At 35.6% G+C, this 12,672-nt stretch overlaps 1 protein-coding gene across 3 annotated transcripts in view; it reads right to left on the bottom strand.

Moving 5' to 3' along the window:
- The window catches only part of ABCD3 (ATP binding cassette subfamily D member 3), a 75,083-nt gene that overhangs the window by 15,771 nt on the left and 46,640 nt on the right, over nucleotides 1-12,672 (bottom strand). For all 3 annotated transcript variants that reach the window (XM_004752564.3, XM_004752565.2, XM_045064882.1), the window contains 9 exons: nucleotides 12,198-12,254; nucleotides 9,915-10,057; nucleotides 7,120-7,189; nucleotides 2,720-2,789; nucleotides 2,532-2,629; nucleotides 2,325-2,416; nucleotides 667-758; nucleotides 510-585; nucleotides 321-384 (listed from right to left, as the gene is read on the bottom strand). In XM_004752564.3, the coding sequence (XP_004752621.1) occupies nucleotides 321-384; nucleotides 510-585; nucleotides 667-758; nucleotides 2,325-2,416; nucleotides 2,532-2,629; nucleotides 2,720-2,789; nucleotides 7,120-7,189; nucleotides 9,915-10,057; nucleotides 12,198-12,254 (762 nt within the window). The remainder of the gene's footprint in view (nucleotides 1-320; nucleotides 385-509; nucleotides 586-666; nucleotides 759-2,324; nucleotides 2,417-2,531; nucleotides 2,630-2,719; nucleotides 2,790-7,119; nucleotides 7,190-9,914; nucleotides 10,058-12,197; nucleotides 12,255-12,672) is intronic.

Genomic DNA, 12,672 nt, shown 5'->3' with positions numbered 1-12,672 from the left:
GAATTTTGTGGATTCAGAGACTAAGTCAAACCTTACAGTTATTTTATTTATTTATTTTTTTAAGATTTTATTTATTTATTTGACAGAGATCAGAAGTAGGCAGAGACACAGGCAGAGAGGAGGCAGGCCCCCTGCCAAGCAGAGAGCCCAATGCGGGGCTCGATCCCAGGACCCTGAGATCATGACCTGAGCCGAAGGCAGAGGATTAACCCACTGAGCCACCCAGGCGCCCCAAACCTTACAGTTATTTTATAATATTAGACTAGCTTTTCATTTCACATTTTAAATCTAAGCTTATATACAATCATTTAGTAACTTACTTCAAAATTAAGGTCTCGGATCAAAATATCTCCATTTGGCGTTGCTAAAGGAACATGATCAAATCTACAGAAGAAATCGATAAAAAATTACAATTTTACATTAAACATTAAGCAAACATAGCTGAAAGAGAATGCCACTACATGGTTTAACAAATGTTTATGGTGCTAAAGAACTTTTCCTATACATACTTTATAATGTTATCAGCATTGATGATTTCTCCAGCACCAGGTATCAACGGAATGACTTGTGCTCCTTCTTCAGTACCTTAAGTGGAAAATAAGTATTAGAGCATCACAGGACGTCAGCCAAAACTTAAACTATGGGACCTAGTGCATTCATATTTACCCCTTTCCTGTTGCGAGACCATTGTGCGCTCATATTTGCCTTGATTTAAATCCTTTAATACTTGCATTAATTCTGTAATTCGAGCAGTAAAACTGAAATGTAAAAAAAAAAGTCATAATGAAAACTCCAAAGGCCATTGTATCTTTTACTATTATTTTTGCTACTTATTTGAGATGGAACTGACATACAGCATTGTGTAAGTTCAAAACTTTTATGCAAACTTAACTGAAATTCCTAAAAATTATAATTTAGTTTAAATGAAATAACCTAAAAGAAGTTTCTTCGTCATAAAGTATGAGTGATAGTGTATGCATGCTTTATTATCATGTTTCAGTAGGACTGCAGAATGAGGATAAGGGAAGAGGATTCATAGGCTCTCCACCTCAAGAGATAATTACTTCATTAACAGTTGAGTCAAGAAGGTTGTTTGCCACTAGAATTTAAAGGTTTCTAGTAGACACTACACAAGGACTAGTACTAGTTAGTACCCTCCACCGACATAGGAAGTACGGACCGAGTTCCTCCTGGAGTGAGTGATAGCCAGGTATAAAGTTAGTCTTCTTGTGTGAGGAAGGCATTTATTACACATATGCCAATTCCCTGCAAACATGGAAGAATATGGAAGATTCCTCTCTTTCCTACTCCAAAATTGGAGAAAAGCTGAAGTGTTCTTAATATGAGATAGAATCACTGAAGCAAGAAAGAGAAATCAACACTCATGCCAAGACATCAAGGAAATAAAAATAACATGATGGTCAAAGAGAAAGCAATCTGCATCAAAGAAGCAAAAGAGAAATTTTCTGTGGAAATCAAGCAGAAACCTCCTGAAGGAAGAGAAGCACCTCATTTACCATGAACCGTAAAGGCATAAGAAAAGTTATTAACAACTAGGAAGAATGTCTATATTCTCAAGAAAGACAGACTCCTCATAGTAGTTGACAATCAACTCCATTTTGCCATAAAGACTTAAATTGCCGTAGAAAAGGAGGAATAAAGAAGAAATATGTGGATGAGTCACAGGTCTGGGAAGGATCTGAAATGATCCAATTTCTTTAGATGTACTTTTTACATTATGGTGTTCTTTTATCCCATACCAAAGCCCTTTATATTAGAGTTTAAAATACTGAAATACTTAATTCCATATTATGCTCTAAGAACAATTTTACTAAACAGAATGATCATATTTGCAATTGCATCTACAGATACCACAAAGTGACTTTTCACTTTTTTCCCCCATTAAAATCAACTTCATCTTTATCTTTTGCTAGGTTGCCAGTTTCAAAAACCTAAGAGGAAAAAAATACAGTGGAGGACAAAAAAGTTCAAATACAAAAAATTCTATTCATTAACTTAATTTCCCATGAATTCAGAATAGACTGCCATGACTTAACATTTTCTAACTTACTAAATACTACTGTCCATGGAGCAAATAGTTTGAGAACCATTAACCTGGCTGAAGACTCAAAACAGCTCTTAAGGAAACATGAAAAACTCAGAGAAAAATCATCTTTAATTTGTCTATCAAAATCAGCTTGCAGGAGTAAGAAATGGGGCTTCCGTTGCCCCATATCTTAACCTCACCAGGGCACAATCATTAAGTATAACATATTCTTAAAACTTATTTTCTGCAATTGCTTAGTATTACTAATCTTACTTACCCAGCCAATCTAGTCATCTCACGGCCAGCCAAAACTATCCGACCCAGAGCTTGAGACATTCGCAAAAGCATTCTTCCACTTTGGTAGTAATCCTTAAATAGAAATAAATACTAGTTTTCACTTGTATTTCTAAGACTAAAAACTACCTTTTATTTGTTTTTATATTTAAATTTCAATTTATTATGACTATGACTACTAATACTTTACCTCTAGAAGTTCTGAATGTGTACTCTTGAGATGTCGAGGATGAGACAAATCTAGGAAAGGACGACTTACAACAAGGTAACCAACAACAGTGGCAAGATCTGAAACAAAACCGTTAAAATTTAAACATTTAATAATACTTCACTTTCTCCATAAATTTCATTCCACTATCTCTTTGAAAGCATACTTACATTTGGCAACTATGCTATCAATGAAGCCCATAGAAAACCGAAACAAAATGAAATTATGGAGATGCTCCACCTGGCAGAAAACAAAAACAATAAAATATATATTATATGTGTACATAAGAAAATGAATCTACCCTGAAAATAAAAAGAACTGCATGAGCTATTTATTCCACAAACACTTACTGAAAATTTTTAAAAAATGTATAACTTACTGATTCCACAAATATTGTCTGATTTCTGATTATACTGTACATCACATTTCATGTACAATACTTATCACAGAGCAGATGCCAAATACTTCATGAAACCATTTTTATGCAAACAGAATGGAAATTACATATAAATGTTAATGTGGTATCATTTGTATATAATACTGTATTCACAATATTATCAGATACACACTTCACAATATTATCAGATACATACTTGCATTAAAAATGGTCAATAATCAAAACAACAACAATAACACAGAAGGATGAGCTAATTTAGGTAAAACACTACAGTCTAGATTGGCACTCAGTGCTTTGCTTTAGCTGGAGACATCTGGTCTATGTTTTCCTTAAGAATCTTACTACACTCAATCTGAAGCAAGTGCTAATTTCATCAAGGCTGCACAGCCCTAGTCTGCAGCTTTAATCAAGCACACTCTACCTCAAAATTACAAGTCTAATAAATGTTTTATATTCTGCCTTTTCAGTGTTCTCAACTTTTGCATCTATCAGGTTATTCAAGGCCCTGCATGATCTGGCACTGGGTTCCATCATAAACTTCATCTGCTTCCATGTTCCTTCTCACTCAGCTCCAGAATTACTGGTTCCTCAAACTGCCTTAAGGCTTTCCTCTTGTTGTTCTCTCTGTCAGGAATACTGTTGCTGTCCCAGACAGTTTTATTTTGTGACTAATTCCCTCATTCCATGTGGGTTTCTGATAAAATGTCACCTCAAGAAAAGACCTCCCTGGGGCGCCTGGGTGGCTCAGCAGTTTAGAGCCTCTGCCTTTGGCTCAGGTCATGGTACCAGGGTCCTGGGATGGAGCCCCACATCAGGCTCTCTGCTCAGCGGGGAGCCTGCTTCCTCCTCTGTCTCTTCTTGTCTTTCTGTCTACTTGTGATCTCTGTCAAATAAATAAATAAAATCTTAAAAAAAAAAAAAAAGACAAGACCTACTTGCCATCCTACCCAAAATAGTGAGGCAACCACTCCATCACACTGTACCATGTCATCCCATTTTATTTTTGATCATAGAATTCATAACTACCTAAAAGCATATAAAATAGTCAGTTGTTATTTACTATCTCCCCCACTAAAATGTGAGTTTTCTGAGTACAGGGTGGCCTCCTCTTCCTATCTTTTGTAAAAGCACAATGACTGAAACATTAATCAGTGAATGCCATTTGTTACATGCTGTGCTCAATGCTGGAGATACAATGAACAAAACAGAAAAGGTCTCTGAGTTCATGAAGTATACATTTTTTAAAAAATTTTTAAATTTTTTATTTTTTATAAACATATAATATATTTTTATCCCCAGGGGTACAGGTCTGTGAATCGCCCAGTTTACACACTTCACAGCACTCACCAAAGCACATACCCTCCCCAATGTCCATAATCCCACCCCCCTTCTCCCAACCCCCCTGGCCCCAGCAACCCTCAGTTTGTTTTGTGAGATTAAGAGTCACTTATGGTTTGTCTCCCTCCCAATCCCATCTTGTTTCATTTTAATGAAACAGACAAACTAGGAAACAAATAAGATAATTATAAATTGCAATACATCTTTTAAAGAAACAGATCATTAAATTGGGAACTGGAGGAAGCCATTTCAGACAGACTAACCAGAGAAAAGCAAGGCCACAGTAAGTTGTTAACTTTGGGGCTAAAATCTAAAGGTAAGAGTAAGTAAGCCATGTGAAGAGTGAGCTGATATAACAGCAGATCCCTGGAAAATTACCTTAAATGCATTTTCTCAGCACTATCAAAATTCAGTCATATTAAATCTAAATAACACAAAAAATTCAACGTCTAAAATAATTCATTTTTTAAAAAAAAGATTTACTTATTTATTTTAGAGAGAGAGATAGAGAGAACTTGAGCATATGTGAGGTGGGGAGGGACAGAGGGAGAGAAACTTCAAGCAGACTTCCTCTTGAACATGAGCCCCGGTGTGCTGCTCAGTCCCACAACCTATGAGATCATGACCTAAGCCAAAACCAAAAGTTGGATGCTCAACCAACTGAGCCATCCAGGTGCCCTGAAATCATTTAAAATGTCTATTTCTTTAAGCTTTTTAAGTCACCTTCATATAGATTTAATTTCACAAGCTTCCACTAAAATGTAAGCTCCTTGGAGGCAGGATTTTGTACGTTATGTCTACCACTATTATTACTAGCACCTGGAATAAGCAAAGGCATCTAGATGGCACTCAGTATCTTTTAAATGAAGTAATAAAATTACTTGAATTTTCCCAATTTTCCAAATGGCAAGAAAATAAAAACTGATATATGTATAGTTTTCACAAGAAACAATGTTTTTAACTCTAAATTATGGGTCAACAAACTGGCCCACAATCCAAATCCAACCTGCCATTTATTTTTATAAAAAAGCATTACTGGAACATAGCTACACCTACTTATTTACAAAGAGTATATTCCTTTTTAAAAAATTAATATATAATGTATTATTTGTTCCAGGGGTACAGGTCTGTGATTCGTCAGTCTTACACAGTTCACAGAACTCACCATAGCATATATCCTCCCCAATGTCCATCACCCAATCTCCCCATTCCTCCCCCCCACCCCTCCAGCAACCCTCAGTTTGTTTCCTGAGATTAAGAGTCTCTTATGGTTTGTCTCCCTCTCTAGTTTCATCTTGTGTCATTTTTCCCTCCCTTCCCCTATGATCCTGTTTTCTTTCCCAAATCCTTCATATCAGGGAGATTATATGATAACTGTCTTTCTCTGACTGACTTATTTCACTTAGCATACTACCCTCTAGTTCCATCCATGTTGCTGCAAGGGGCAAGATTTCAATTTAATTATTTTTTTAAAGATTTTCTTTATTTATTTGACAGACAGACATCACAAGTGGGCAGAGAGGGAGGCAAAGAGAGAGGGGGTAGCAGGCTCCCCGCTGAGCAGAGAGCTGATGTGGGGCTTGATCCCAGGTCCCTGGGATCATCACCTGAGCCGAAAGCAGAGGCTTTAACCCACTGAGCCACCCAGGCACCCCAAGATTTCAATTTTTGATGGCTGCATAGTATTCCATTGTGTGTATGTGTATATATACACACATCACATCTTCTTTATCCATTCATCTGTAGATGGGCATCTAGGCTCTTTCCATGGTTTGGCTATTGTGGACATTGTTCCTATAAACATTCAGGTGCACGTGCCTCTTTGGATCACTACATTTGTATCTTTAGGGTAAATACCCAGTAGTGTGATTGCTGAGTCGTAGGGTAGCTCTATTTTCAACTTTTTAAGGAACCTCCATGCTGTTTTCTAGAGTGGCTGCACCAGCTTGCATTCCCACTAACAGTGTAGGAGGGTTCCCCTTTCTCAGCATCCTCGCCAGCATCTGTCATTTCCTGACTTGTTAATTTTAGCCATTCTGACTGGTGTGAGGTGTTATCTCATTGTGGTTTTGATTTATAGTTCCCTGATGCTGAGTAATATGAAGCACTTTTCATATGTCTGTTGGCCACCTCGATGTCTTCTTTGCAGAAATGTCTGTTCATGTCTTCTGCCCATTTCTTGAATGGATTATTTGTCCTTTCCATGTTGAGTTTGATAAGTTCTTTATAGATTTTGAATACTAGTCCTTTATCTGATATGTCATCTGCAAATATCTTCTCCCATTCTGTCAGCTGTCTTTTGGTTTTGTTAACTATTTCCTTTGCTGTGCAAAAACTTTTTATCTTGATGAAGTCCCAATAGTTCATTTTTGCCTTTGCTTCCCTTGGAGTATATGGCTACTTTTGAGTGTCAATACAGACGATAAGGTCTGAAAAGTCTGAACTACATATGTACTATCTTGTCTTTTATAGAAATAGTTTGCTGACCCCTACTGTAAATAATAAACATAACCATCATAGTATCTTCAAGAATGCTACAGAAACAAAGTAATTTATCACTAAATAAAACTTCTAAGCAACCTCTAAAAATACACTGACTTTTATTTTAAAAAATCAACCTATTTTTATAACTGGGCAGCTTAATATACTGGCATGATAGTTTTTATTCTTTTATTTTGTATAAAAATACTCACAGTTACTTAAAAATAAATATCTTAGAGATTAGAGGTTGAAGATATATATACCTATATAGATAGATACAGACAAGCATCAGCAAATGCCAAGAAAAAAAATTTTTTTTCCCTAAATACATGAGTCTCAAGCATGCTACCTTACCAGCTTTCGGAAGACTGAGTGGATTGTCTGCTTTTCTCTCTTATTCCCATTGTAAAAGGCAATTTCTTCACTATTAAAGAAAATAATTTAGTAATTAATTTTGATATTACTGGTGCCTGAAAAATAATTGAAATACAGTATTTGATGACTGAATATTTTATTTAAATATTAATATAAATATATTTATGTTTATATATATAAGATATATATATAAACATTAAATAAATATAAAAGACACTTAAGACTGTAAGCTTAGTGGGTGCGTCTGGCTACAGTCCTGTACTTGAGAGTCTGCTCCTTGCCTGACTGATTAGAGGGCAAAGAAATACATGCCTAAACTGGATCAGAGACTGAACAGGAGCCACGTGTTGGATATGCCATATACAGCTGGAAAAGATATGCTGGGCTAGTTCTCAGAAAATTAATTTAATTTCTTTAATAAGAAATAAGAAGGAGGTTGCTATGATGTATAGGAAGGCAGGGCTGGGACAGCCATTACAGATGACAAATGGAATACAGACCCTACAGAAGGGAGAGGAGAAAACAACAGCTAATAGAAGCTATGGAGTGATGCCATGACATACAGCCTTTGAAAGACAGAAAAGCAAACCAAGTATGAATGACTTCACAGTGCCAGCTTCCAGGAGCCTTGGACAGTCATTGCACAGTCATTCTTTTGCTGGGAATCTCACCATACCCTCACAACAACCCCCCTTTTCTTGAGCTGGCCTGAATGGGTCCATAAGGGCCACAAGAATCGTGACTAGAAGAAAAAGGGCATTCTTACAGATGAAGACACTGTAGTTAAGAAAAGTCTGTCAAAGTCTTACAGCTAGCAAGTCAAGCAGCTAAGACTATAACTCATATCTGACATTCCACTCCCAATTCAGTACAATGTAAAAAATCCCAGGAAAATAACTCTTACAGCAGAGAAAAGTAAAGATCCGCACAGGAGTCTATAGGGTACAGTTAAAAAGCCTTCAATAAACACCCAATCTTCAAAGTCTATTTTTTCCCCTTAAAAATGTATGTGAATTTAATATTCTACTCCAAAATATATCTACATCTTTTCCATTACAAAAGCAAGGTAGCTCTTACCTCAATCCTTTCAAACAAAATTAACTTTGTATAAAGATGAATCATGTTTGACTTGTGTTTCACCATTCCCTTGACACAATAACACGGAGACCCAGGGTATCACAATTACGGTTTAACAAATAATTTTATACCTATATTACTTTTCTTACTTCCTTCCAACCCCTCTGCATGTTTAAGCCCATGGAAGATGAGAAAAGCATTCTACTTCCTTCTCATTTTAGCCCCAACCTAAAACCTGGAAGGGCAAAAATAACTCAGAATACTATGGCTGCCTATCCATCACTGTTTTCTCTTCTACAACCTTCTTATGTAAGAGAACTTCACTTTTCTTAGCTACCCGTTTATCCCTTTCTATGCACCAAAGGGTTTAGGAATGGCCGCAACCCCATCTCTAAGGAATTATGAGTTCCTTTTGGTCTAAGCCAATCACTTGGCTGTGACTGCTTCAGGCAAGGGCCAGTGATCATTCTGGCCAAAGAGAGGTGAAACAAAGTCAAGGGTGGGGCATCGGAGAAAGTTTCCCTGCTCTCCTGAAGAAATGGCCTCTTTTTATTTCTGGGCTTTTTACAGGGGAGGAGGGCTGGTGAGATCTGAAACTGCTTTTGCCATCTTGTGATCATAAGAAAAATTAGGCTGAGGAAGACAGCAACACACAAAGGAGGGCTGAGCCAAGAGAACATCAAAGGACCAGAGCCCTGATCATGTTGTACCTGGAATGGGGCTACCTTAAGAGTTCTTATGTCAAGTAGTAAATGTCCTTATTGTTATTGCTACCTAAATCAGGGTTTTCTGTTTCTTGCAAAAGAAAGCCTTCTAGCTGATACCATCTTTCATTCACTTGGCAGATCACCTCTCCACTTAACCAAAATTCTATTCCTCCGCCTCCCTAAGGCACTGAACTCTACTTAAAACTGGTACCATTTTAGCAATATAAGGAAACAAAGGAAAAAGGAACTGTTAAAAAAGTAATCTTCTAAGTAGTTCTATAAATGCTTTAGGGTCTCCATAAAGATTAGGACCCTCAAAATGACTTAAAGTTTACAAATCAATAGGTGAGAAAATTTATCAAGTACCTACTACATATCAAAACTTAGGCTGGAAGCTTTGTATGTATTTCATATTTAATACTTATGATAGTCCTATATTCTCTATTACAAACAAGAAAAGTAAAGCTATAACTAACTTGCCAGAAGTCATATAATATATAATTGATAAGAAGAGGAGGCAGATTTTGAAACTAATCAGGCTTGCTCCAGAGCCTAATACTTTTTCTTCCTATTTTGGAAACTATCAGGAAAATAGGTAGACACATGTGCAGTTAGACTGAATTACTGAGCATACACAGTCTCAAAATAAAAGTATTTGTGGATAAACTGAGAATTTTCTTTGAAGAAATATTGTAAGTAAACTTGAATTTGAATGTATTTTGAGTGTGTTTAAAGTGAAATTAACAGAAAATTAGTCAATAAAAGAGATGAGGAGGTGAACCAGGGATACTACACAATTAAGAAAAAGAGAAATGTTGAGGATTACTACTTTATAAAACTGGTATTTTTTATAATCTATTATTCAAAAGAGGTAAATAAAGAAACAATTTTGGTAACAGTGTCTCCCAGACTGTTTGGAGTAAACTTATATGACATCAATATCCATAAAAACAGTTTTAGTACAGCTAAATTTAACACATTTCTTCTTACCTGTTTGTGATGAGCCGGGAATTAACGAACCTATACTCTCCCTCATACTTTTGCTCAGTTATTGTCATCTTACCAATAGGTCTTCTAAGTCGAGTTAGGAGTAGCCCAGAAATAATCAAGTAGGCCATCATACTTGTTGGGCCCTATTATTATTGGAAGAGAATATACAATGTTCAAGGATATCATAATAAATTCACTGGATGCAACATGCAACATGCACAATTTCTATAAATAACTGCAGTGACTTGGCTAATTTCCCCCCTTAATTATTTCTTTTTTGGGAAAATACACATTGTTCACACTTTTCACTACTCGTCTATTCTGTTCCTCTTCCAACACTGTATCTCATCCCCAGCTCTTCTGAATTTGCTTACCTAAAAAACTCCTAATTGTGGGTGCTTGGGTGGCCTAGACTAGTCTGTTGAGTGTCTGCCTTTGGCTCAGGTCATGATCCCAAGGGTCCTAGGATCGAGCTCCGCATTAGGCTTCCTGCTCAGTTCTGCCTGCCACTTCCCCTGCTTGTGCTCTTTCCCTCTCCCTCTTTCTGTCAAATAAATAAATGAAATCTTTAAAAGAAATTAATAAATAAAAATAAAAACCCCTAATTGCATCCTTACTCTTCCTACAGCATCTAAAACTCTTCTGATGGAACTCTACCTGATATTCCCTTAATATTCCACAGACACTCTCAGATGTTCTCTTAGAATGTTAATATTCCCTGAGATTTCTTCCTTAGATCTTTCCTACTTTTTATCTCTACTCCAATCACTCTTAAAAATCCAAGATAGTATTTACAAGTAAGTGTCAAGTACTACAGAGTACTTAGCTCACTACTCTGTAGGGTGTCAAGCTAAAGTCTCCCAAACAAGCTCTACCTGGTTTTCCCTTCTCCTACATCTTGCTTGTAGCTGCCATACTTTCTAACTTGGTGAGTAACCTCATCACCCATTGACCAACGTAAGAGGAAAGCTTTAAGCTTACCTTCCCAAATCATCACAGGCACTTTTCTCATTCCCATCTCTATACTGTATTCTGCCATACTGAATAAACTATTTCCTAAACATGCCATTTAAGGAAGCCAGTATTGTGCCTAGCAAGCCTGACATATCTAATGGACACCTACTCATCCTCCTCAGAGCAACTCAAATATCACCTCCAATTCTTCTGGACACTAAATATGTTTATCAAACTTCTGTCACTTATCATTCTGCATTAAAACTGAATACCTATTCTTTCACTGGACTGTAAACCTTCTTCAGCTGGAACTTTGCCTTACTCATCTTTTTTCCCCACTACCTAGTACAACATGTGTGGACTATGATTTGTATTCAGTATTTTTAAAATTAAATATGATTCAAATGTATTTCAACAGTCAATGCAAGAATGGGCAAAGGAGAGAACTAAAACATAGTTTCTACCTTTGAGAAATGCAGAATCAGATAACAGGAATACATGGATAGATATTTAGGTATTATAAAAATGTAATAAGTACCATAAAAATATTATAGTACAAAGACAAAAGGGATTAGGCCTATTCATCTGCTTAGAGTAAAAACAAGCTAGAAGAATGATAAAACCCAGATCATAGGATAGCAGATTAGGACGGTAGACAAGAAATTCAAATAAAGCCTACTTTCTCCAGTGTTCTGGAAAGTAGCAAAAACTACTATATAAATTGTATGTTAATCAACTATAAGATGTGTATGCATATACATGTACATATATACATAGTACAGCCACACTATTACATGGTTGTATAATAAATATGTAAGAGTAACATCACATATTACACGATTAAAGTTGTATTTCAACAAGAATACTCAAAGAAAATTTAAAGGTCATTCTTACCAACACAAATATTAAAGAGACAGGGTATGGCTCAGGAGATAGTCAACCATTTATATAATTATAAAATTACATATTATATTTAAAAAACCATTATATTTAAAGGTATTTCTCATATTTTAACATTCAAGTTTCATATTAAAATGGCTGTCTCCAAATCTCTTTTTAGACATTACTTTACAATAGTAAGTACATGATGTCAATATTTAAGTACTTCTCGTTATTAATGCCACAAAAATTTTCCAAGTATCTGACTTAAGGAAAATTCAAACACCAAATTAGAGGACTTTTTTAAGTCTCTAATACAGTATTATTTTATAACTAGACTTTCTTAGGTACATGTTGTAAAAACACAATCTTTGAGATACATAAAAATTTCTACAATCCAGCTATTTACAACATAGAACTATAGCAATTTAAAAGATAGATTAAACTCACCTGAGCTCCTATTGCACTTGTTAACTTGAAGATATACAAAACTATGTCTAAAAATGGCTATAAATATGAAAAGGTAAAGAATTAAAAAGAAGTAGATTGTATAGACTGAAAGCTAATAAAACATGATAAATATAAAATGCTATTTAACATTTAACACATAATTGTCAACATGCAGAGTTCCCACCATATATAATGTACTATAAACAGCATACAGACCAACAAAAACATAAAATAAACAGTTCTTATTCTCAAGAAACTTAAAATAGAGATAGCATGACCAAAGGCTACTGATAATCAAGTGGGAAAAACATTTTCCATTTTCCAACAATTAAGGTAGTTCAACTATGATAATTAACCATTAGAACTTAGTAATTTCTCAATGCAGTGTAAAGACAATGAATAAAAGGCACTGTATCCTCAAATCTACTACCAGCTTTCCAGGTTTCCATAGATCTACACCAATAAAATGAATGGC

This window comes from Mustela putorius, unplaced genomic scaffold (assembly GCF_011764305.1).
Source record: "Mustela putorius furo isolate JIRA1106 unplaced genomic scaffold, ASM1176430v1.1 tig00003853_pilon_pilon_pilon, whole genome shotgun sequence".
In the NCBI taxonomy this organism is placed as follows: Eukaryota; Metazoa; Chordata; class Mammalia; order Carnivora; family Mustelidae; genus Mustela; species Mustela putorius.
This window is presented reverse-complemented; position numbering and strand designations above follow the sequence as displayed.